Source organism: Wyeomyia smithii, chromosome 3 (assembly GCF_029784165.1).
Source record: "Wyeomyia smithii strain HCP4-BCI-WySm-NY-G18 chromosome 3, ASM2978416v1, whole genome shotgun sequence".
Classification (NCBI taxonomy): Eukaryota; Metazoa; Arthropoda; class Insecta; order Diptera; family Culicidae; genus Wyeomyia; species Wyeomyia smithii.
The window spans coordinates 118,175,887-118,203,303 of record NC_073696.1 but is presented as its reverse complement, the minus strand read 5'-3'; the positions used below and the strand labels follow the sequence as shown (position 1 = coordinate 118,203,303).

Genomic DNA, 27,417 nt, shown 5'->3' with positions numbered 1-27,417 from the left:
CAACATGGGGCAAACACGGACAAACAACAACCATGAAGTCAAATAAATTTGACCATTATATCAGAAGGTCAAATATTTGACCATTAGACAAAGAGTGTACTAGAGGCTTTAGTTTCCGCTTGCCAATATTCGATCTGAACAGTATAACCAGAAAACTTATATTTGTTTTTGAAATACAGTCAAATTTCGCTCGTTGGGCTATGTTTAGTTGGGCTACGTTTAAGTTGGGCTCCCGCTCGTTGGGTTATAGCTCAACTAAATCGAAGCCAAACATCATTTCTGATAACGTTGAATTTCGTTTGAGGGGTTTGTGGATGCATTTTAACGCAGAAAGTAGAATTAATTCAAATAAAAACTAATAAAGCTGAGTATAAATGTAAACAAACAATATTTTAATCAATTGTTAGAGAAACAATATAAGTTTTGTGGCTTAATAATGCAACGTAGAGCTATGCCTATTTTTGAAAGTATTTGAGAACACGTTATTATTGAGCACTTCTTTTTGGCTTTAAATGTGTGGTTTAAGTAAAACAAATTTTGAATTTGCCCCTATGCCGCGCTTGGCTCAGATTTTGACAGTTCGTTTGGCTCACAACATTCTCTCTATCTATTTTTCCATCTAAGTTTTGCTAGTGCAAATAGCTTGTGCGATATTAATTCTGACAGTGGCAGCTTTTCAGAGGTTCCAGCTCGTATCAACTAGTTGGCATCTCTATCCGATTTGCTTTGCTTTATCGCAGCAAACATCGCAGCGGTTCTACGATGTGTGGGCTCCACTGACACTGACAGACAGCATAACATAGCGTATGAAAAGTGGCGGTGATCTCGTGTACACATTGAGATGTTAGCCCTTGTAACATGGCGCGATGTCAGCTAGCTGGTCCGTATGCATAAAAGAATATCGATACAAATATCGCGGTTTTCAGTATCGATACGGTCAAATATCGGACGCTTGTGTATCGATTCAAAAAATCGAAGTATCACATCAAAAGTATCGATATTTCCGATACCGATAAAATATCGCCCATTGCTAATTCGAACTATAGACTCCCTTTCACTGTTATTTTGAGCTGTTCGCAGCGTTGCCAGGTATCCAGATTTAGCTGGATTATCCAGATTTTTGGACATGTATTCAGGTAAACAGCTTTGATGTCAAATTATCCAGATTTTTCATGGATGATCCAGATTTTATCCAGATTTTATTTTCTCTGTTCCGCAAAAAGGTCATCACTTCAATTTTGGCGCGAAATTTTGCAATTTTGTCACCTCAAATTTTGCGTTCACCAAGACTTTTATCCGAAAAATTAACCTTTCACCCCACGAAATGACCGCCAGATTTTTTCCAGATTTTTATTCTGCCTTTTCCAGATTTTTTAAAAAATGACCTGGCAACGCTGGGCCTGTTCGTTTCGTTACCGTCTCGAGCTCGACGTTCTCTAGTCGGGTTTTTTTCTTCGCGCAATAAAGACGTAATTTCGCAACACGTGTCTGTCGGCGGTGTGTTTGCTGGTGAATTTGTTGTATAAGAAAAGCAAACTCAGGATTGGCTCTGCTTTCTCTTGCGTAGAGTGTAACGTTCGATCTCTTTCGCACTCGAGCATTTTGTGTTGGTGTTGTGTTGGATGCATGAGTTTTAAAGATTTTTAATCAATCAAGTGGATTTTAATTTTGAGGAAAAGGTGTACAGGATTGACATTCGGTAATCGCTGGATTATCAGGTACGTAAACTTAGCACTTTTGGAAGATTTTAAACAAGTGAGTGGTCGAGATACAAGCGCTTAATTGTAAACAAAATACCTGCAGGAGGCAGGTTTTACGGGGCTCCATTTTTCGCTACTGCCCGAGTTTTGCAGTTACTATGGATTTGCATTGATTATATAGCTACAGAGTCACTGTCAGTGCAAAACTGTAGTAGCGATCAGACGTTGAAATTTACATCTAATTTTAATAAGAAAAATACAATCGTGAATACCCATTTGGATTGGAAGTTATGTTTTGTATGTGAATGAAATAGAAAAGGATACACTTGTACATGCGCAAAGTTGGACTCAAAATGCGTATGATATAATCGGGGATATTGGGGCTATGAGGGCCGCATCAAACCAGATTTCAAAACGTCATCAGCATTCGTTAGAATAGTATGTGTCTTATTTTTTACTTTACAAGTACATTTGCTGTCTCAATTATTATGTTAACTAATCTAACAACAGCATTATATACATTTGCGTATTATTTCGAAATAAAGAGGTTTTTAATTACTAATTGTTAAATCGCACAACAGGTTGCCAGCTTGTAATATCTGTGTGATGTAGCCTTAAATTATTTTCGTCTATTCAAACGTATGGACATTTGACCAGCTACCGCATTCGGTTCTTCAATTGGACTCCTAAATCGTCAAATAATATCTAGTATGAAACATTCTCTGCGGTGTTTTATCTGGCAATTCCACCGATAGCTAATGCAATTGCCGCACAGTTCAAACAAATACTTGCGTGGTTAAGGTTGTGCTTACAGTAAGTACGGTGGTGGGTAAACATTTGGGTGTTATTGAACTACCTACAACAAATATTTCGACAGCATGCAAATTGCTTCGGCAGAGTCATTGTCTTATACTTATTTTACCGATGAATCTGCATGTTAAATTTTATTCACTCAACATGTTAGCATGCGTGTCAGCAAAAGTCAAGTCGAATGACAGCGATATTGAAAGATCTGTACATCTCGGTAAATTTCATTATATCGTTGCTTATGCAATTAATATTGTTAACAGATTTTTCTAAAATTAAACAATGATACTAAGCTGGTAAATGAAATTGAGAAAATATTCGAGCCTATTATCTCACAACCCCGACTGTTCAATTTCCTCTGATTGCATATAACGTGATGTGAAAGCGTGGTGCTGTTCGTGGTCGTAATCCGCGATGCCGTTGATGTGTGTCCGTGTGGATATCGTACGATATTTCGCCGGTTGCTAGAGATGTGGCCTGATGTTGCTAGTTGATAATGATGATGATGATGATGAGGCGAGTTTCTCGTTGACAACATACAGATGATCGTTTGCCGGTATACGAGCTAACGTTTGGAGCGCTTTTTTCTTTGTACACTCATACGACGAGTCACTTCAGTTGTGGGTAGTTGTGATGGCGACTTGGTCGATTCTTCACATTGAAAGTAATGCCGGGTTAGCTGAATATGTGATACTGTTTACATCGTACGCACGTTGTTTGTTGGATTACGTTGCTAACAGCGGTGAACTTGCAATCGCTAATTGCTCTGAATAGGGGGGGGGGAGGCGGGCAAAGGCGAATTTTGGTTTTAATCACGGGATTTATTAACATGCGCTTGACTAAAGACTTAAGTTTGATGATGCAACAAGCCTTAAATTTCACTAATGCACAGTGCAAATTAAAAAAAATCACAAGAGTTGTATACAAAGCCACGACCGCAAGGTTGACGTAGAACTACACAAGGTTGTTTGTCGCATTACTTTTATTGAATATGTTTAAAATTTTGTGCTAAAGAGGAGTTGAAGTGCTACCGAATTTTAGTTTGCAATACAAAACTGAACAGGAATGAAACAAACACTATACAACGCTAACAACTTTCAACAGTCAAAGTGCATGCAGATAATTCCAACGCAAAACGAGAAAATATTAAATCTTCATTAAATTGTTTGTTGTTCTTATAAGGACTGCTGTTGTTCAATTTCATTTTTTTTTATAACAGTTGAAAGCTGTTTTTGCACTGAAAATTTGACGGCCCATATACTTTGAAAGCCAGTATTCCAAAACGTTTGTGTGTTCTCAAAATACGGCAACTTTTCACTAGAGGAAGTGCCGGCTAATGTACCTACTACTGATGCTGCTCGCTACTGCACAAAGGCAGGTTCTACTAGAGCAAGTGCCGCTGCATCAGCTGGCTTAAATATCGCTGCTTATACCACTACTGCTGCTGATGCTATCCGCTGCCACAGTTGCTGCTGTTAAGTAAGGATTGTTTCAGTCGCTGTCTAGAACTAATATGAGCAGTTTCGGCTGAAGCTGATATAGGCCGAATAGTAAATTCAGAATTACTAGGTTTATAATTCTGTCGACCGTGCTTGGAAAGCGACGGCCAATCAGAGGTCGAATTTTTCGTTTTGACAAGTCTTGACAATTTTCAATAGTACAACAGTTTGAATCATGAAATTACAATTGTCTGCATTTGGGAAGAATCTAAGAAGATTTTCCAATCTATTGTCGCAAGAACGAAGGAAATCCATCGAAAATTAATCGATTTATTAACATTTGAAATTGTACATATTTTTCATTTCTTCCGGTTTTAAATTTTCATTTTACATCTACATAGGGATAGGGCCGAACTTCCTGAGAGACGTAGTTCTACGTCAAAAAAATAGAGAGATTCAACCCATTTTTGTAAAACACACCTTACGCCTTCTAAATACAGACGTAAGTTGAAACATGTGTTTCAAATGCAAAGGATTACAATGAAACTTTCTTCTGAAGTCAAAAAAAAGTTTTGGTAATAAATGGGGATTCAGGCAGGATTTGAGGATTCGTTGAATATAGAAGGCTATAATATGAACCAGAATAACAAATGCATCAGTAGTATGGTGACCAAAAACAAATTCAAACTGTGCAATCGATAAGCTGAATAAATTTCAACGACTGGTTTTAGTTTCTACTAACAAGTGCGATGCGGAGTCAGAAGTGCACCTATGAACACCCTTAATGTAATACTAAATCTTTTTCCACTACATCAAATTGTGCAATTAGAATCTGAGAAAACAGCGAAGAAAGTCACTAGTTATAGGGTGCACTGGAAAGCTCTGAGTATTATAACTCAAATTCGTATCAAACCATTAGTAACAGTCATCGATAACTGGATAGAAACAAAATTTCTATTTGATCGAAAATTCCACGTGGCAGACACCGTTCTCTTTGGAGTTCGGGAGGACCAAAAACTCGTAGTATTTTACACTGATTAATCAAATTCAACAAATGAATGGAAGCTGGAGTAACTGGTCCCGAAATCAACTTAGTAGTCTCTATGGGTGGATGGCCAACCGTATTTCAAGCGATTATACAATATACCACTGCTAACTAAACTAAGAAAACACAAACAAACAAATATTTGTATCGTTTCTAACAGCACAGTAACTTAGAACGCGTTATAATCATTTACATATACCTACGTCAAAACTGGTATGGGAATGTATTCAATTGCTTCAACAGCTATGTCCCTTAAGCTAGAAGTACAAAGTCAGCAGAACAAATCTAGAGAAACATTTCAAAAGGTCCTATTTGCTTTTATCGACTTTTTGATCGATCATTTAAGGTTGAATGATTAAGCACCTCTAAAGACACGTTATTTGCACAATTTGGTAACGGAGGGATCACTCTAGCCTTCTGAACAAAAATCACACTTGGGAGAATTACTAAAGCTGGTTCCATTACGCAAATAAAAAGACGCCCCGAAAAAACGATGAAATCAGATAATCAGATTTTGAAATGTTTATCTAGAAATAGTTAATAGCATGAAAATTTAGTACTCATTCGATGCTCATTAAAAGCTAAAACGCCGAATATAATGCTCCGTCATTTCTTTAAAAAAATGCTCTGTTCTGTTAGGTTAAGGTGAAACGGGACGTGGTATCGATCAACTCGAATTTCGCAATCTAATTTTTTCTTGATTTATGAAGACTACGTACATGTTGTACATGTACAACTGTTGCATGCCTGAAGTAGCAATTTGAGTGCTGTTTATTTAGTGGAAGCCGAATTTTTTACGATCAAAATACAGAAGTAAAAAGAACTCTAACCTCAAAATTGTATAGGAAAAGGCCACAATCCCGTTTCACCTTAAGCATGCTAGCAGAACAAGATAAATAGCATTTTGAGCCAATAAACAGTTCTAAAACGGTGAGAATGATTGAAAAAAAAATACATTTTTTATCATCGAGCTACAAATGCCTCTTTCGAAGAGAAAAATTCACATAATTTTTCAAAAATTAAAAAAAAAACACAATATAAAATACACATAATTTTTTGACGTTATTTTGGTCGGATAAGAAGATTTCTTGTTATTATTTTCTGATGTAGATCTGTTTAGAAGTCACTTTTGACGAAAAATAAAACATCAATAAAATTTAATTCCAATAAAAATATCGAGGAAAACAGATTTACTAGTTTATCTGGAAATGCTCTATTACTACCCTTTCGTAATATCATCACGTTAGGACTGTGATTGTCTAAAATAAAACAACCACGATTTGGCATTGTAATTTTTATTTTCTCCCTTCTTAACCCACTGCACTTGAACCAAAATAGGTAGATGTAAAACGATCGATTTTTCCAGCTTCTCTATTGTTATACATATGTACGAAGCATTCATATAATAAATTATTAATCTATGGACTTTAAGCTTCCTCTCGATTTCAGTCTCTTGAATCAACCCCTGTATAGGTGCTCATCGTTGTTTGTTGATCTGCGAGAACGGGTTTATTCTGACGACTCATTTTGTGCCTGTAGGCTACAAGCGCTACAAGAAAAGTTCCTAATAAAAATCGGTTTTTGTGCAGCCAAGCACAGCAGAGAGTCGGGCAAAAGGCCTTGATAGAGATGCGTCCGATCGATGGCATGTATGACGATATTCGCGGCTTTAGTTTGCGTAAATTGTACGCTGTCATACGATTTGCTTTGAAATCAAGCAAAAGTTAATCACGCCGTAAGAAAAAAACCCGGTTATGCAACGTACACTCAAGAAGTGGAAGATGACGTCAATGGTATACCGGTGGCAAGCTTTTTTTTTTGGTTCTTTTATCCAATGAAGAAGTAGGGACTTATTACTGGCGAACAGGGAGCAACATACTGACGGTTTGCGTTTTGGTTTTTTTTTTTTTCGTCGTGGGCTAGTATCGATTTTATTGTTATTGATGGTTTCAGATGAAACCTTTCATATGTTTACAATTATTCATCTCTATGTAACTAAATCTGAGCGGTTATATGACTTCTTTTCGGGAACAAGTGTTTGTTGAGATAGAGGACTCGTCGATTACAAATCAAATGTCTGTGTAACGCCATAAAACAACAAAACAAAAAACTTTTTCAGATTATATTATGCCTTTCACTTAGTAGTACAAAATAGAATATGAAATTTAGTGTAACACCTGCTACTAGTTAGTTTGTCGTGACCCGTGATATGTGAGAATAATGAATGTTTAAACAAATCCGAATAGGGAAACCTGTTTTACTAGTCACCATTCATTGGTTTTGTAGTCTATATAAGTACGCACAACATGAATGCTTACTTACTGCTGCACAAAAGAGCATAGTTTACTTGCAGTTTTTGTCTGCATACAATAACTCTATTCATATCTCAGTACATTTATTCAGGTCACTTCGCCAAGGCCTAAGGAGTTGCTGGGCACGGCAATTGATCGACGAAACTATGTCAGTATTTTAATGTCAGCTGGATTATATCCAACACAAAATACTACAACAATTAATAGCATCAAAACCAATACGCTAGCGTCGGCAATATTTTCACACAGTAAATCGTTAGTTACATACATTTGTTGATCTCCCAGTTGGTATCGAAGAACGATGCTGGTCTAAAAAGACAGTCGTCATACGTTCGGATTCCGGGATTGGTAGAGACTGCCAGTGTCAGTGGATCGTAGCACTAACACGAGCCACTTTGGCTCTAGTTCCTAATATGATGAAAAAGTAGTTATATACTTTGATTAGTCTCACTGAAGATCACCTGGAACGTCCCCTGCCCTTATATAAGTTCACCGTTGTTTGTGAAAACTATAAAAACAAATGCATAATCGAAGTGACGCAAGGCTCCTGCATCATTATTTGTTTCCTCCAGCCATCTCAAGTAACCGGATTATCTAGAGGTCGAGTGAAGAATGAAACCCGAACGCTTTGTACGTCCTATGACGCGAGACTCGGACACAGCAAACTGTTTGGTTTTACTACTAGTTCAAGACATAAGTGTTTACTTTGCCATTTCAAATCAGCCGACAAACGACCGACTGACCGTCGAAAGGCGCGTGAATTTGTGTAACATTGTCTTTTCCCAGTTCACAATCACTCCTGCGCGACTAGAAGCAAAACGGTGCATACCAAAATGGTGAACGTTAATATTGCAAAGCGTATTTGCCTTCTTATCAACAATCACGACACCCAGCTGACCTTCTTAACTCCCCCTTAGCGCAGCACGTTTTCCAAGGTGTCCGTGATGAGGTCTGGAAAGGTGATACCGATAAGTGTAAGGAGCACATTTTTCGGGCTGAGCTGTTCTGCGGTGTTGTTATGCAATATCGACTCATGTGTGGTGGTTAAGAACGATCTTTGTTTACCATGGTAATCAAAAGTCCCCCCAGCAACGATACTTGTGATCTTGAATAATTTGTGTGTGAAAGTGATCAACAACAGCATTTCGAACTCGACGGTTTATTTAGTAACGAACTGATCCTAACTAACCCGATCTTTCATGGGATTAAATATCAGTTCTTATTGTAATAATGGCTTAGGTCTGATTAATTATTAAGATTATTAATTACCGAGAACGGCACCACATTTTTTTTGTAAATCTCGGTTCAACCTAAGGGGCCATCCACATACCATGTGGACAGATTTTCAACGATTTTGAAACCCCCCCCCCCCCTTTCCCTCCGTGGACAATTCCCCATATAAATTCTAAAAAAATTGTATGGATCGTGGACATTAGCCAAAGCACCCCCCCCCCCCCAAAGCTGCCCCCGTGGTATGTGGATGGCCCTTAACTAAAATTTCGGTACAAAATATACAGAATCTTGGACAGCAACACTTTGTTGTACTTTTTTGTGCTGAATTGTCAGTAAATTGAAGTTATACCGTGATAGCTCGGTAATATTGTTTATCGAGCTCGAAAATCATTTTTAAAAGTGTGGAATAGGGTTTTCTGTACCACGTCTATCAATCTGTTTGGACCCCGGTAGGTCCTAACATCCGAAAATGCCGACTGTCAATCAGTATGGGATCGATATGCGAATTCCTCCCATTGAATGCCTCCAGGTGTGTTTCCGAATATTCGAACGTGGCAAACAGAAGCTACATATGGGCATTCCTCTAGCCGTGGCAAAGTTCATCAGGCCGTTTCATTGGTTGACGAGTGAAGGTTATGCCTTCCAATGACGGGACGGCAGAATTTCTCCCTCTCAACGAGACGACTTTTAAGTCGTGTTTCGGGCACTCGTCATGGGTTCGTTCAAGCTTTTTATAGAGCTCATTTTTGACGTCATTGGATTTGTTGTTTGTCGATGCTTAGGTATTGATTAAACTGCAGTTGAAGAACTTGACTCTTGTTTTTTTGATTTCCCAGCGCTACGAAATCGACGCCACTGCTTTGGCACTAATAGATGTGGTACTTGAAAGATATGTCCGCAATAGAGTCTACTGCACAGAATTCCCTTACTCCGGAATTTAGACACTGAACCTCCTGAATCGCTGCGATTTCGACACCCTGCCGCTGTAGTTTTCCAGTAAGCAAGCGTCTGTTCATTGAGAGATCGGATCGGATGTTCGATATACCCAATTTCCAATCGTTTGCCGTTTTCTATTCTCGTGTACGCTCGTGGTTGTAGCCCAGGTCTTTCCGATTGATCCGTTTGGATTTCTGATTTCGTTGTTCGTGGTTAAAAGAGGTTTCGCTGAACGCTGTTTGAACCACTCCTCTCGGAGATCTGACGCAACCCGATCAGAAGAGCATAACTAAAAAATTACAATATTCTATCAACGTGAGATTCAAATAACATATTTTGATACAATTTTGTATTTTTCCATAAAATTTTGATAACAAAATTGAATCTGAATGAGTTATAATAACAAAACGTGAAATGAAGTAGTTCTGAAATAAGTCTAACTAATTTTTCGTTTTTATCAAAAACTGTTGTTTCTAACAATGCTTGTTATTATATTGTTCTATATACTATCTTATTTTGTTAGAAAGCTGATATATTAGAAACAAATTTTTATATGTGTTTGATACTAGTAGAATCATTTTTGTTATAATTTCTGTTATTTTAACACCTAACGGGACCAAATTGAAAACCCAGCCTGTAAGGTTTTTCCTGTAACAAACCAACAACTTCTGTTACATTTTTGTTTTTTCTTTCTGATCGGGAACGTATCTAAAAAAACATTGTACACTAAAGTCGCTTTTTACGCGGGGGATACATGCCGCGTAAAAAAACCGCGTAAATTCCGGAATCCGCGTAAAAAAAAACGCGTCATTTCCGGAATCCGCGTAAAAAAAACCAGCGTTAATTCTGCATTCCGAGTGAAAGCGAACCGAAATACGGGCAAAAAAAAATATCGCGTAAATTCCGGAATCCGCGTAAAAAACCGCGTGATTCCAGAATCCGCGTAAAAAAACGCGTAAATTCCGGAATCCGCGTAAAAAAGCCGCGTAAAAAAACCCGCGTAAAAAACCGCGTAAAAAGCGACCTTAGTGTACAATTCAATTAAATCATCTGAATTTGGGGATAAGACAAAAGTAGTTTTAATGATTTGGTACGAGACTTTCGAAAATCAGTTAGAAACATTTTACAAAACTGACTTAGTATGTGTGCACAATGGGTGCCGCCAGACTTCCTGAAATCTCGCTCGCACAAAGAAGAGACAGTGTGCTTTGCGCTACAAGTCTCGTTTCTCATTCAGTCGCTTCGTGCTGTGTGCAGCGTGCGAGCGAGAAAACTTACCATTCGTACGAGCCATGTCTCGTCGCATGCGAATTTTTATTGCGACGTACACGAAGATATCTCGTCTCTCAACTTAACGAGTGCGGTGCATGGGCGTCGCGTACTTGAGACAACTTGCGTGCAAATTCTCGCGAGCTTGCCTCGCATGTTGCTTTGCGCTAATGGTGCGAGAAGGAAATTGATTTTGCGCAGAAGAAAACAGGCAGGGGATTTTATGTTTTTTTTTATTTACGGTGTTATAGCAGCATGCATCAAAACACCGTTAGAATTATCAATGATATAACCTAGTTTATTTATTTATCAATTCATAATTCTGTGATTAATTCATCCGACTTTTGTTAACATGAGTTAAGAACGTTTTGTTACTATACTTATTATGCTAACGGTACGAAAATGCACCGGATGCAGAGTGTTACGTTGGTTAACAGAAGTGTTCCTTTCGTCGGCTTAGATGTCATTGACTATCTTATGATAGAACTCTGTTTTGTAGTTGTAAGGATAAAAAATGTGGTTTGAAATTACAACATAAGTTTTTCGGGAGTTTAAAATAGTATAACCATTGAAATTGTTTATATTTTCTAGTACATGTTGATGTTGGATAGAATTTTCGAATTGAGTTCACTAAAGTCGCTTTTTATGCGGGGGATACATGCCGCGTAAAAAACCGCGTAAATTCCGGAATCCGAGTAAAAAAAAACCGCGTAAATTCTGCAATCCGAGTGAAGAGGAACAGAAATCCGCAAGAAAAAAAAATACCGCGTAAATTCCGGAATCCACGTAAAAAAACCGCGTAAAAGCGACCTTAGTGTATAGATATTGCAAATCAGGTTCTGAAGGTTCGTGATAATCTGATCGTAGTAATATAGTTTTGTGAATTCTTCCGATTAATACACCTTCAGAAGGGTCTGACGGCATATATCGTATGTAGGTACGGTAGGCAGCCTATACACCAGAGAGACGCAGAGACACTCACCGTTAAGGCAACTGTCAACATCAAAACGGATAACGGCAATGCAAAATTATACAGCTCGCCCGTTTTGATGTTGACAGTTTCCTCAACGGTGAGTGCTTTGTCATTTCTCTAATATACAGTTTCACTAAGGTACAGTACGGGCGTCTCGCTCAGTTCGTAAAGCGATAAGACAACGTGTGGTGCGCCGCAGTCTCTTACCGAAGAAAAAAAAGAAAAGAAACCTCTCGTCGTTTCAGCGCGTGTACAGGAAGCCTGTGTACACGAGAAAGTCTCACGAGCTGTAGCGCACGAGCTGTATCAAGTATGTACAGTACGGGCGTCTCGCTCAGTTCGTAGTGCGATGAAACATCGCCTTGCGCATCGCAATCCGAACCGAAAGAGAAGCGAAAGAGCAACCGTTAAATTGCATGTGACGTGTCTCGTCTCGTCGCACATGCATGGAAATTCTACGAGCGAGAGAAAGATTTCTCTCGTCGCTTGAAAAAAAAGCGCGTGCACGGGAAGTCTGGGTGCCGCGTTTCTTAACAATTAATCAAAAAGACCAATATACCACTCTTTCGACGGAGAGTTTAAAATTGATTACGCGTATTAACAAAGGCTTTTCGCGGTGTTTCATTACAATGGATAATACAGCCCGCCAGGATAATTTTAGCACCAAAAGATTCTGCAAATTATTTACTTTCAAATCAGTATCAGCAGTGCTCGAAAGATTCTTCTCATTCTCGAAATTCTCGTTTTTCGGGGATATGCTCCGAACTGAGATTTGAACAGATTCTTACAATAACTTTTTGAAAATAATAGGGTGATTCTGAAAAGATTTAACATGGCAACTAAAGTCGTAAATCGCCTCTGAATATCATCACGATTCCGGATATACTCATATTAGGTGGCATTCGGCTGATTTCCACAAACCGCAAGTTTTCAACTTGAAAAATTATTTGCTGATATCAGGTCTCTTGGCGTAATCTCTACTCCGGGAATACTCAAAGCGGAGCCTTGGTGCTACATTCCGATTCGGAACTTGACCTTCTGTTTGTTATACACAGACTTCGCATCCAACTCTTTAGTGTACAGGACAATTGCGGGGCTAGCGCTACGATCCTACTGACACTAACAGTCTCTCCCAACATCGTACCTCGAGACCATCTAAGAGACGTCCGGGAATACTCCTTGGGTAGGTATTCGGTTATTTTAGATTGTTTTCCAGCAACCAGAAATCACCATATTGAAATCAAAATGACGTCTAAGGTTGATTTCAGGACCCAAGTTTTGAGCCATCCGTCTAGAAACGGAAGATGCTCGATAGAAGACTCGGCCCTCCTTTGTTCCACATTGAGCGATCTGTGTCAATCACTCTATATGGAATGTCCATGTTTGGCTTCCCTTCATCCAGTCCGAGACTGTTGTTACTAAAGGTGTTAGCTTGAACTTCTTCAGGATGCTTAAATGACCCATTGGGTCACCTTTGGCCATCGTTGTATTTCTTCACAGTCTCAGTGCGCCAACCTCAGCCTCCTTTTTCACATGAAGATGTGAAGGCAGCAAGCTGAGCACGGCTTCCATGGCTACAGTCGGCATTATGCGCAGGGCACTGGTTACAGAAAGACACACACACATTTGGTACATTTTGTAAGCTTTGCCTGCGCTGTCGTTTCATTTACTTTAGACCAGAGCGCTAGTTGTGGTTTTAGCCCCAAGGTCTTGCCAAACAGTGTACTGCAAGCCCATATAGCTGCGGTTGCCTTCTTTATAGTGTAGTCTAGTTGAGCAGTTCAGAATAGTTCTATGATATTTGGTCTCGTTGCTGGAGCTCAGTCTTACCACATTTAATAGCCGAAAAGTGATTGAATGCATCCTTCGCTTGGTAAATGGTATAATGACTGTTTGGCGGGGTTAATGTTCAGCCCTTCTTCTAAGCACCACTCAGAGGTGGTGTTAAGAGCCGTTTTCATACGACTAGATAGGAGTCGCGTCACATTTTCCCCGAACGATAAGGACTACGTCATCCGCAAAACCAATGACTTCATAGCCTAGCTACGATAGCTTGGCTAGAAGAACGTCTACCACCAGTGACCATTGCAGTGGAGAAAGAACCCCTCCCTGAGGACACCTTTTCACTGCCTCTACTGTGACGGACGTATCTCCCAATGCAGTTGTGATCGTCTTGCGCGAAGGCGTTGCCTGGATCCAGTTCATTGTAGTATTGTCGAATGCTTTATTTTGCAGAGCCGTGTGAAGTGATGCAAAGGACGTGTTATCAAAAGCTCCCCCAATATCAAGAAAAGACAATGCGAAGCGGTTTCAGTAGATTTACCAGGGGTGACTCCTTCAGAAACTCGCTGCGGATATTTTCCCTCAACTTGAGAAGAGTTGAAGTTAGACTTATAGGCCTGAAGGCTTTGGGCAATGTTTTGTTTTTTTTTGCTCGGCTTTGGTATAAACACCACCTTAACGTTCCGCCAGCTGACCGGGATGTGTCCCAGAGTAAAGCTGGCTCGAAAAAGGCTCATGAGTTCGGACATGATAAGTCTGTCCGATTTTTGCAAAAAGATTGGTAGAATGCCATCCGGTCCTGGAGACTTCATAGGCTTCATAGGCTTGCTGCCCAGTTGATAGAAGTCTCCATGAACAGACGACGAGCGAGCCCTGCGGAGTCACGCGATGTCATGCGTCTTGATCCGATACTCTGTAGCACTTTAGCGTTCAACTCGGAGGCCACCGTCGAGCCAGGAAATTGAATGTGCATAAGAACATCCAGTGTTTCTGACAGTCATACTACCATCTTGCTTTTTCAATTGCCCAAGACCATTGGTATGATCTTGGGACATCGTTTTTTGAAGCCGCGTTGCCTCAGGCAGAGTTTGAATGTCCTCACAGAATCGGACTCTGGATCTCCTTTTGGCTTTGCGTAGCTCGGCGTTGTATTTTGTAAGGGGTGCTCTATAGGCCTCCCAGTTGGACGTAATTTTAGGCCTGTTGAACAAGCTTCTGGCTTCCCGACAAAGGATGCTTCATTAACGGACAGTTTGACGTAAAAGCTTTCGTGATCCTGTGCTTTAGGTCACTTGCTGCGATGTCTAACCAAATGTTCTCTAAATCAGTTCCAGTTGGTGCTCTTTCCTGAAGTGTTCTCTTCTCAGAGAGGTAGTCTTGACGTCAAAACTGATGTATCGATGGTCTGATTACCCATATTGGATGGTATTCGACCTTGTCTTCAGCTTTGATTGGTCAAATTCTATTGCTACGATTTTATTTATTTGTTTCTATAGTCACCAACAGCCCCAGCGGAATCTGTTTCGGAAGGCCTATTTTGGGGTTATATTATCAAAACATCGAAAACCATAGGAATTGCCTGTGGTTTCAGTTCCATGCGCTTTGAATCAATAATTGTAAAAATCAGATCGAATATTCATAAAACTTCTCCTCAGTTTCGGAATGTTTTCCCGGAAACTCGGATCTGCGGGAACGAGAAAATACGTTCGGGGTTATCGAAATCGGATGAAAATTGCAAATATTTCAATGATTGCAATTTATCAAAAGTTGCCTTCTAACGAGCTCTGAGATATCAATGATTCCTGTCATTTTTGATTAAGGTGAACTATGAAATTTTGTCTCATGAAACCCAAAAATTTTCTCGGGTACTCCGTTAAGAACATAATGATTAACATTGTTTGGGAATCGCAAATCATAATAATGATCGACTACCTTGAACATAATAAAACAATCAATAAACAATATTATTATAAACTATTGGATCGATTGGACGTAAAAAACAAGACAAAAGAAAAAGTGCTCTTTCACTAAGACAACGCTCCGACTCATTCTGCTCGCGATACGACCGATAATTGAAAAGAATTGGACTATGGACAGATTAAGCCCCGAACGAACTTGACACGAAGCGTTAGAAGCCTGACATCGAAATGTTAGATGCTACAATAAGTGCATTAGCTATGTCAGAGATTAACTGTTGTTTTTTATTTTCAATTTTTTTTCATAAAAAGGTCAAATATTTTTTTAGCTCATGTAATATATGTGTCCGACTAGAGGTGTATTTAGGTATTTAAATCACAGTGACTCAGGGCTTTAAGTGAATGCAATGTTTTCCATGAAAGTATTCAGAGCAACTACACTTAGGGACTAGGGGTTAGACAACTTTATTTCTAAGAGAAATATTCCGGTAATATTTTGGTAATATATTGGTGGATATATTTTGGTATTTATGTTTATCTGTCCATTCATATCACTCCTATTCAATAATGTGCTGTCAAGGAGTTGTGATATAGGTAGACTGGTGCTTGAAAATGCAACGATAAATATTTTGTTATATCGAATATTGGAAATATTTCGCAATATATCAATAGTGTCTTGCCCCTGGCTTAGGTATGTATTCGAGCCTGTTGCTCGAATTTTCTATCAGTGTTTTTGTTCCATTCATATTTTGGAAAAATGTTAGGATCTAAGAATAATAATCTAACAAAGTTTCTATAACTCCTAAGCACGCTGAATATTACAACAGTTCACATCAATGGACAACGTAATTCTAATTCCCTAACAAAAAAAAACGCTGAAAATAAATTGTTACACATTTTTTATTTCCACAAATAAACCCAGAAACGCAAGAATTGAACGAATAAATTAGAAAATTTATTATACCTTATTTCCCAATATTAAATTTGTATCCTATTTTGTCGCCTTTTTGTGTCATGTAACATTTCTTACAAGCGCACCCCAACAAAGGTCAACAGCAGCATCTTGAATTAAGTGTCCTCTAGCTGGCAGTAGCTGTAAAAGGAAAAATGCGCGAAAGCGCATGTAAGCACAATGGCATCAGTTTGTGCTGTCGAGGTCACGTCAAAATAATTCGCAAAATAATTTTTCAATACAATGCCACTGACTGGTCAAACGAACGATGATAGGGAAGATGATACTGTTTTTCATCAATTGCCCAGTCCTTAACCGGTTACAGTAAGGTCATAAAACTTCACCGTGGTCTGTTCATGCAGATATTCGCGAAAGCTCGATGATAGCACAGTGGCCTCCATCTGTTCGGCCGAGTGGGTCCACGATGAGGCGGAAGCAACTCGCCGATTCATCGCTGTTTGACTATCACATGCGACCGACTGAACCTGCTGAGCTACGATGATGATGAAATGCTACAGACTATAGACAGAGAGTGGTTGCGATTACATACACGTCAATCGGAAAACAGCGCCACTAATGTGCAAGTCGCAGGTTGGCGTGCCCAGCAGCTAAGTCAAGCCAAGCCAGTCAGTAAGTCACCTAGTCGAGCAACCGCAGTCAGTCGTCAGGAAACAGTGCGAGCGTTCGGTCCGAAATTGGTCTCTCGGTCGTTCCAAGATAATTGTGTTCGGCTGTTCAGCTGTTAACTAAATCCAATCCAAATTTCTTTAGCGGCTCGCTCATTGAAACCCCACCTATGGGAACCGAGTAACGCAGTCAGACAAGTGAAACTACGTTATTGTGAAACGTGTGGTGGTCGCTCGGTTGCATAAAATATTACCGAATCCAGCGGCTCTTGGGCTGTGTTCCGTAATTGTAGCCGTCGTTGAGACTTCGGCCCGCAAGTGAAAGTAGCACGTGGAAGAGATTCGGAGAAGTAGCATTGAAGCAAGTTTCAAGAGGAACGGCATAGCGCATAGTTTTGTGTGTTTTTGGTGTTTCTCTTTTTCTCCCGAAGAGTTGAGTTACCTGAACGCGAAGGTACGGTGTAACCGTTTGTTGTTTTTTTTACAAGTCATTATTTGCATTGAAGAGCAACGTGTGACCGATATTTACTATCATCCAATCGGCCTTCATAGATATTATTCAACGTTGGTTGCTTTGTGAATTATTGGTCATTTGTCTACAGGTAGGTTTATTTCCGTGAATTTATCATGGCAACGTTCAATACCTACATGGCAGTGAAAAGCAGTTTGTGAACTCACAAGCTTGAAAACTTGTTGGAATCCCGAAGAAGTTTAAAAATTAAATATTTTCATTTCTATTATTTTTGCAATTGAAAAAAAGTGCTCAATAATATTGATTTTAAATCAATCACTTATAATTCCCTCAAGTGAACTTTCTTTCAAATCACCTGGAACAACAAGATTTCGGTCGTTTACGAAATTTTCGCTAGAGTGGTAGAAACAAGTTTACAGTGGTCGCGTGTTGTAAAGTTTTCCGCCTTGCCCCTTCGAATGGCGACCGGTCCTATTGAAAACAAAGTAAAAGCATTCTTACCAAACGGCATACCGATACCGGTTCGATGTGACGACATAGCAATCAAACCGGTTCAGGGTGTGCCAACCTTTGAATGATTATCACGGCAAGGAGAGTATTGATATCCGGAAAAGGGTAGCATGATTTTCGGGCCTGAAGAATTGGAAATGATTGCCCAAATGTTGGTGACGATATAATGCTCCGCTGAGCAGTGCAAATTTTATTTACTATACGCATATTCGGTTTGTCCCATCATCCAATCTAACTCTCACTATTCGTTTCCTTCAATTTCAGACTTTGACCAGAGCCAGCAAGAAGCATACCGGGAGAGACCCGCAACATTACTGCGAAACTTAATCGGTTATTAGTAGGCGAGTTTATAATCGAGTTTAATAGACAAAAATGTCTGCCAAGGCGATACGTGAGGCAACCGGAAAGGATATTATCAATCGGCACCTGACGGGGGGAGATCACGGTGCAGCTAAGTGTCGATTTGCCGCTGTAGATGAAACCACACAATGGGCGCAGCTGGTTGCCGACAATCCGTGGCTGGAAAGCACCGTGAGTAGTTGTTTTTGTCGTCTTCAGCGCTCGTTATCTGTTAAGTGTTAATTGGGCACTCGGTATCTTTATGAGGAATAGAGTGGCTAACTGCAGCAATTACGGGTACTTTACCGCCAATCTATTTATTTTAAAATTACTGAAAAAAATAATGTTTTGTCGGACAAACAAATAATGATTCTGAATTTCGGTACATTTCAAATTAGTTTTTCGATTTTTAGGTAGTTCGAATATAAAGCTAAGACCTCTAGTTTCTTACAATCATTCCAGTCAATATAAAATAAGGTTCAAGTTAAGCCTTGCACAGAAATGGGGGCCTTGCAGAGAGGCGATCTCAGTCATTAGAATACTTTTTTTGTAGCCAAACCCCTCTGATTTTTATAATATACTTCAACTTAGCTAGAGTTGGAATTCTAAAAAAGTGCTTTTCGTTCTTTTTTTTTATAATTCTGGCTCTCGAGCGTTTGGAGAACGAATGCAATATAAACTTTTTAGTCCTTTCATGAATGAGTCTTGATTTACAGCTTTCGGTTGCTAACCCCTGTTGAACGAATACCTAGTAAAATTAAGTTCTAGCAAACCAACACACCTGGAAATGTCTAGTTTTTTCTCAATCAATAAACAATTCTGAACCCCTTTCTCCAATCCTAGTCAGGTGACTAAAAATTGACTGTGAAATCAAATCCACAGTGAGGTGATACGGAAGTGAAATGTTGACGTAGAAACCTTGAATGCTGGAATAAACTTTATTGATAACTTTTTTTTTATTTGGATCGCTTGATTTAATTGTTAAGGACTTTGTAAATCTGTACTTACTAAGAAGGGTTAACTTTTTCCGCTTCCTAATGAATGGCTCTGTAACAGCGTTCAAAACTGGGTGAATATGGTTAATACTAAACAGTACAAGAAGAATCAGTGTCAGTGTATAAATAGTTTCGGAACTCGACCTTCTGCTTATTGTACACAGACTTCACTGCCAACTGTTAGTGTACAGGACCATTGCAGGGCTAGAGCTAAAATCCTACACAGTCTCTCCCGAATCGGAATTCAAACATACGACGACTGGCTTGTTAGGCCAGCATCGTTCCTTGAGACCAGTTAGGAGCGTATACTGTTTGATATAGATTTTCCGAATAACCACTTTAAACTTCCAATTTAAATATCTTATAATCAGCAAGCTTCGACATTATGTAGGACCAGGCAAAAAAATCCATTAGGTCTGGGGAGCTTGGCGGCCATTAATTTTTATCCAGAGAATCCATCAAATTGTCCCTATCCCTACAACAACCTTGCACCAAGTTCGCAGTTTGCGCTGGTCCATCGTCTAGCTGAAACACATAGTGGTCATCATGACCCCACACGATTTCAGACTTTTAAATACTGACTTAGATACTTACCCTTCTACCACTTAATCAGGTGGTTCAACTAAGCAACTAAGTTAAAAGCAACTTGGTTGGGTGAAAATAATACCAAACTGAAATTCTTTACAGAATACGAGGGATAGAACGAGAAAGTTGGGAACAAAGTGTCCCAGAATTCGGGACGGCTCACTTTGCTTCTATACAGACTGTTTTAAAATAATTGATTCCGCGGATACGGGATTCAAAGGGCGAGAAGATAATATTGATTTCCATTGGTCATCATTATTCCAGGAGGAAATATACGCGATAACAGAATGCGCGAATACGTTTCTGAAAAGAAATAATCGACATACAATCTTTTTGCATTTACTGTGACAGTCAGGAATCACTTGAAACCCTGAATTTCCCTTTTCAGCTAAACTAGTGCAGCCTATCACTTCGACAGCTGGTTATGAAAAACCAGATTAATTTACACAGGGTTCCTGGTCACTGAGGAATCGAAGGAAATAAAATGGCTGACTCATTAGTCATGCAAGGGTCATCCACTAACTTCGTTGGTCCAGAACTTTTTTGTGGAGTCTCACCGAGCGCTTTTAAAGCTCAACTCGGTGAACGGTAGAAAGCGACCATATTAGAAAACTGGAAAATTGTAAGCAGGTTACGACAATCGAAAAGATTCATAAAGCCAAATTGCGGGAAAATCTTCTTCTGCTTTGGCTCAATAAGATAGACCTGAGGACAATCAAAGGTCTATCAAAGGTGGAATTTCTCGGGCTTCCTGTGTCCCGGGAAATAATTATTCAAATATTTCCTTAAAAAAAATGTTGAAAAATCGATTGAAAACTACAGATTCTGTGCACTTTTGGGCAATGCTGAGCATATGTCGGGATGATCCCGTGAAATATTTTCTTCAAAAAAAATGTTTAAAAGTCGATTGAAAATTACAAATTATGTACACAATGCTAAGTGTACTTGTATAGCCATGAATCCATGAATGGTTTTTATTCACCTCTCTTATATTCTCCTCCGTAATCTTGTATAAACAAATCAGGCGCTTAACAGTGTGAATCATCTCTTTCACTCTGATGAATGCTGAAAAGATGAATCAATAATACTCTATTACTGTATCATCTAGAACGCCTAGAACCGAAAAAGAAAAATGTTCGAGCTACTGCGATGTAAAAAATTCGATTTGCGCATTAGTTGAGGAGTTTTATGTTCCACAATTTGATTTTCGAGAATTGATCATCTTTTCGAATTGTTTATTCCTTTATATGAATTCGAGTTTTATATGAGTTGTGGTCACCGTGGTCCTGTGTTTAGCGATGTCGGTCGGCTAGCTATCCCACACGGTTGTGATATCGGGTTCAATTTCCGATCAGGTCGAGAATCTTTTCGAGCTGGAAATTTTCTTGATTCAGCACTGGGGCACGGTGTATCGTTGAACTTATCCTACAACATGCAAAATGTGCCAAAAAACAATATCGATAACGGATTCTCTCAACCAGTCAATGAAATGTATACAATCAGTCATCTGGTTGAAGAGCGGTTAAAGATCGGGATATTTCATCGAACAATATCACAAATCATTTCATGATATTTCATCTACGATATTTGCTCTGGGTATATCATGACCGAATGTGATGTAAAGAGATAGAGAGAAAGAACGATCTGATTCTTTTCATATCGTCGCATCGTTGAGTTGCGCCGAATCAAGTTCATTATGTTCCATTTTCTCGCGCCACGAAGTTCAATCGGGATAAATCAGCGTGTGAAACGAGCGACAGAAAGTTCGGAAGCGAAATCGTATATCATTTGAAAATGATATTGCGATGACAATCCCAACATCACTGGTTGAGAATGTAGATGCTTATATAGTTCATCGACTTCATGCAATGAATTGGCTCAAATAAAATAATTTCGATATTAAATCAGACATCTCATTTCTTTCAATGACCGGACTTTCATTGAAAATTGACACAGGTAGTACTAAAGGTCGTTTCAACTTGAGACAGTGACAATGTTGTTTTTGTCATTTTCGGTTGCACTGTCAAAAAATGCAGCCCTGCAGTCAATTAATCAATCTAGTTGATCGAGACCGCTATTAGCTACCAATACTCAGAGGAAGAGATATGCGAAGAGAATGTTTCGAGCCAAACGAACAAGTCGAAATCTGAGCCAAAGGAACAAGAAAGGTAACACATTGAAAGGTATTGCAATCAGGCACAATAAGAGATATATTTATTTTCGCATGTTTTTCATGTTCTATTGATAAACAATGAATTGAGAAAGCTGCAAAATTGCTTTATCACAGTGATTTTCAACTGGTGGTTCGCAAAACTTTTGTATAGTCAACAAAATAATGATCAATTTTGGTGAAAGTATATAAAATTAAACGTGAATATGAAAATTTTACACTTTCGCGGTTTTGTGATGCACTTTATTATTCCCCAGGACTTCCACTGTCACCACCATTTATACGAGTCGAATGAAAAAGTTAGTTAACATTGCGCTTTGAGAAAAGATCTGGCACCTCTGACATGTAAAACCTAGTTGCCAAATTGGCGGTTTTTTCATCGTTTATCTCTCTCTCTCTCTCTGAGTATCTCTATTATTAGCTGTCTTTGCAGCACGGTCGCACAAAGTAAAATGAGTGATAGACTTTCGTCTTCCTCTATTTATGTGAGTCAGCAAGCAGCGGAAAACAAGCGGAGGAGAAGTGAGCTTGGGATTGGTTAAAAGCTGTAAATTTACCATAGCGAAAATATGCTAATTATTATACCATAAGTTGGGGACAACCTTTATCTTTTAACCCTTCATAAGGCCGTGCAAACTGCGCTAGAAGTCGACACAAGTTTAGTAAAACGTAAATAAAATGTAAAAATTATCCTCAAATTAACATTGCACACTTCTAGCAGTTTTAGGAAACTTAGATTGTTGCAAGAGGCCCCCAGAAGACCTTGTTTGAGAAAAATTTATAAACGAAATACTTGGTGCAACGAAAAAATTTTGTTTTTCGTTGGTGGCAATATAGTTGCCACTGTCTTATAAAGGGTTATTCAAGACATTGGCGTTTGAAATCCGTTTAGGGGTAAACACATAATATGTATTTCAAGAGGGCCAATTTTTGTTACACTTTCCACAACATGCCACCCTACTGACGTAAGACGTGTCCCACGTCAAAAAATCGCCGTTATTTTACTTTCCCTTGCAAATTTTCGTTGATTCCCGGGATCCCGGGATTTCCTGGGAAATCGAACTTTTATTTCCCAAATCCCGGGAAGCTAGAAACCGTCGGGAAATGGAAGCTCTAATACGGAGTGCGTTGTCTGAGTCACAGACAAACAGACGTGCCTCTTCGAAGAGAAATCCGGAAATATCTTCGTCCTTATTCGAAACGATACACTCATGCGCCACCATGTGAGCTTATTGCCTACTATCTTATTTTAGTTAAACGGTTTTTGTCTTTGCTAATGGGTGTGCACGCTTGCTCAATTAGACACCTGCGGTATTACTGACGGTTTTGTTTCAGTAGATTTACCTTGTTGATAAGCATATTGAATATTGATGCTTATGAGAGGGTGACTCCTTTAGAAACTCGCTGCGGATATAGTTATCCGTGATTTTTTCCATCAACTAGAGGAGAGTTGAAGTTAGATTTATAGGGCTGAAGGTCTTTGGAAATATTTTGTCTATTTTGCCCGGCTTTGGTATAAACACCGCCTTAACGTTTTGCTAGCTGACCGGGATAAATACCAGAGTTAAGCTGGCTCGAAAAAGGCTGATGAGTTCGGACATGATGAGTCCGTCCGATTTTTCGTTGTACTTACCCTACAACATGCAAAATGTGCCAAAAACCATATCGATAACGTATTCTCTCAACTAATCAAGTTTATCGAGACCGCTATTAGCTCCCAGGCTAGCGTGCGATATTGTTGTTGGGTAACTTCCACTAATACCAAAGAAAACTGTTCCTGTGTTTGTCATGGATCATCCTAGAGCAATTCCACGTTTTCGAAGGTTTTTGGCATTCATTCACGCGGACATCCGTCAACACAAAAATTACCGTCTTTTAAGCGACGAAACCAATCAGGGTACGTTGTTTCACTTAAAGCAGCAATTCCGTAAACTTTTTTCAACTCTCGATGCACTTCAGCCGCCGTTTTCTTCCCGCAAATAACGCTTATGATTCTAACTAACGTTTCAAAGTTGTGTGTTTATATCTCAGCGTAGTCGCGTTGGAGATATGTCAAAATCGACCAGCGGTTACCGCAGGTGCCATCTGTTAACAAACATCAACAGATACCAAATAACGTTGCAATGTTTATAAAAAAAATTCTCGTCTAGGATCAGGAAGTTCCCGCAGGTTAAAGAATTTACAACAGAAGATTTCAGAAAACTCTCCATTAGTATTTAGTGGAATCTAACGTTACCTTAGAAAAAACACCGCTCGTACACAAATCAATTATTAATGCTTAGACACAGACAAACGGACGTGCCACTCAATGACGATTTCATCGACCCGAAAAATAACGAATATATTGAAATTTTGCTTAGTGGGCAGTAATGCCGATAGTGTCGCTTTAAGCAAGCGTGCACATTCAGCATTGCTTAGTGACAAAAATCGAGAAGTCACTGAAATATAAAGAGACAACGGTCTGCGCTTTTCTTGATGTTGAGGGAGCTTTCGACGTCCTTTGCATCAATGGCTCTGCAAAATAAAGGAGTTGCCATTGGTACAATGAACTGGATCCAAGCAATGCTTGCATTGGGAGATACGTCCGTCACAGTAGAGGCAGTGAAAAAAGGGTGTTCTCAGGGAGGAGTTCTCTCTCCACTGCTATGGTCACTGGTGGTAGACGTTCTCCTAACTAAGCTATCGCAGCTAGGCTACGAAGTCATTGGTTATGCGAACAATCAGGTTGCACTACTGGCATAAAGTCTTGAAATTAATTTACAGACTAGTCTGGAAGTGCATTGCAACACTCAGGAAACTTTCCCGCCTCAACAAAGTTGTGCTTATCTACTAAGCAATTAATTGGATCTGAACCGTTTCTGGGTACCTTCACATGTGCCATTAAAGGCGAACTAAGTACATGCAAAAAGCTAGAAATAGCATCTCATTGGCAACATGCGCAGGGTTGCAGACAAGCTAAACAGTTTATCTACCCCAACCTTGCGGTTGCCAAAAGGCTACTTAGTCTAATTCGAAGTAAACTTCGCATCATCACGGGACTCGTTACTGGACACTGTCCTGCTCTTTATCATTTCAAGAAAATCGACAGTCCCAACCGACAATTGCCGCTTTTGCAACGCTGAACCTGAGAGCTCAGCGTATCTGCTTTGCTTCTGCGGGACTCTTACTTCATCGAGGTTTGGAAGTTACCTCTGGAAAATTCAATTGGTTTGATTTCCCACATTCGTAACAGTAACTGATCGACAAGACTTGGAAAACGAATTTTGCTCGCTAAGAACAAACTTTTTGACCGGAAGATTCGTTGAAACAAATGACTTAACTTGGGCTGAGTAGTTGGACGCCACAATGCTGAATGGTAAATTCATGTTTCTGTTATCAGTAATCATTTCTGCGATTTTTTACAATAATTCCACATTGTTCAGCTTGTGTAGAACGCATTCAATATATATTTAATATATAATTGCAGCAAGTCTAAAGCCAGAAATATCATGGCCCCTAAGCTTATGAGCTCAATTTTGAAAGCTAAAAGCTAGGTTCCTAACCAAACAGGAGCTACTAAAATAAAATTAACAAAAACATGCATGAACATCACGTAAAGAAAAATAAGAAATATCGTGTTCAGTTACTACATTTGATTGTCGCCTGATTATAAGTTAACCACCACACCAATAAAAAATTGAGCTAAAGCAAAAAATAGTGATTTGTTTCAATATATTCTTTAAGGAAGAAGTTTTTCATCCAACATTCTTAGTTTGCTCGATACAGATTTTTTAGCCCGTGAAACAGATATACAGATATTTTCGAGCAAAAATACAGAATTAAATGTGGCAACAATACATCGTGCCCCGGTCAAGAAAATTCCCAGCTCGAAAAGATCCTCGATCTGATCGAGAATCGAACCCGATACCACAATCGTGTGAGAAAGCTAACCGATAGACAGCGCTACCGCTAACCGCGAAGCCACTCGCCAAACCATTTCCAAGTGAGGGCATGCTTTTTCAAAAAAAAAAGTTACATTTTCAATAAGAAAAAACAAACTAATCGCATTTTTGCCGCAACCTTTCGATGTCTGTGCTAGGAACGTTTACAAATGATTGAAAGCGGGTTCGTGTTCGAGGACTTTAATGTAGGAAACATATACCTGTTTAGTGGTAAGAAGGTTTGAAACGGCACGCATTTAAATACGGCACTCTTTACACTTTTCACAGCAAACCACCCTACGAGAGTAAGAAGGGTTTCTATTCCTACGTTAACAGAATCCAACCCAACTCTTTAAGTTAGGAAATATGTAACTATCACTGATGAATTATTGATGTCTTGATTTTTTACGTACACACTCGAATTCGTCAAGTAAACACGTGAAACTCGATAGGACCGCCCGAATCATTTTTAAGCCGCAGTACGTAGTTTTTAGAAAATTACCAGCCTAATTAATTTTTTTTTTTTGCAAAATCATAAATAAGCTATTACTTTCCTATAGATATGGGCGTTTTCTCTAACAAACGATTCATAGTGTTTGTTGATATTTTCACAGTTATGTGCTTGACTTGATTACCTTATCAGGTTACATCATACAAAATGGTATAGTTCACTTCAGCCCACAATGATACAAGCAACTGATATATTGGAACTGCTAATAATATCAGTTTCATGTAGTTATGAGAGTGTGAAGGTCAGATTCGTCGAAGGAAGGTTTTGAATTTTATTATGTCTTACGTGCCCGATAAAAGTACCCAATATACACACGAGCTGGAGTTCTTGTATTTTTTAATAGTTTTGACCGGTTTGGGTAGTTAATGATAACAGATTTTTTTTTAAAGTTTGTTTTAATATCGTTTTAATTCCTCAATTAAATATATCAGTAGGAACTTCTGCAAAAACTGATAAGCATCAACTTCTTATTCATGGTTGACAGTTTTTTAATATAGAAAGCGCCAGCGGCTATTACTCCACCCAACAAGCTAATCCACTTGCAGGTGTGTCTGATGTAATTGTTTCGTTATCAGGTTAATTTAGTGTTATCGATCCGGCATATTACCACGATTGAAAATATGAAAACATAAATAAACAGATCAGTGTAATGAGTGTCATGATCATGAAATCATGATGCTTTCAATCGAAAGCAGGCTGGTGGATGTTAATGACTGATCAGTTTGACACTGAACACCCATTGAATCTCAGTGTAAAGAACTTCAAGTCCAATCAATTTCAAATCAATCACGCTAACTAGTTTAATACAATTGCACCATTAGGGTGAATATTCAAGAATAATTACATAGTTAATCATCGTTTAATTATAAGTATCCTACCTTTTTGCACCTTTTTACACCCATGGAAGAGTCCTGTTGAAAGTTCC

General features: G+C 39.1%; 1 protein-coding gene across 5 annotated transcripts in view; it reads left to right on the top strand.

Annotated features, from left to right (window-relative positions):
- The first annotated feature begins 1,430 nt into the window (after positions 1-1,430).
- The window catches only part of LOC129727570 (ATP-citrate synthase), a 32,472-nt gene continuing 6,485 nt past the window's right edge, over positions 1,431-27,417 (top strand). For 2 of the 5 annotated variants that reach the window (XM_055685517.1, XM_055685513.1), the window contains exons 1-2: positions 1,431-1,718; positions 18,237-18,503. In XM_055685517.1, coding sequence (XP_055541492.1) covers positions 18,345-18,503 — 159 coding nt within the window. In that variant the 5' untranslated portion in view covers positions 1,431-1,718; positions 18,237-18,344. Of the gene's footprint in view, positions 1,719-16,988; positions 17,445-17,542; positions 17,593-18,236; positions 18,504-27,417 lie in introns of those variants that run through there. The other 3 variants (XM_055685516.1, XM_055685518.1, XM_055685514.1) reach the window with 3 other exon arrangements.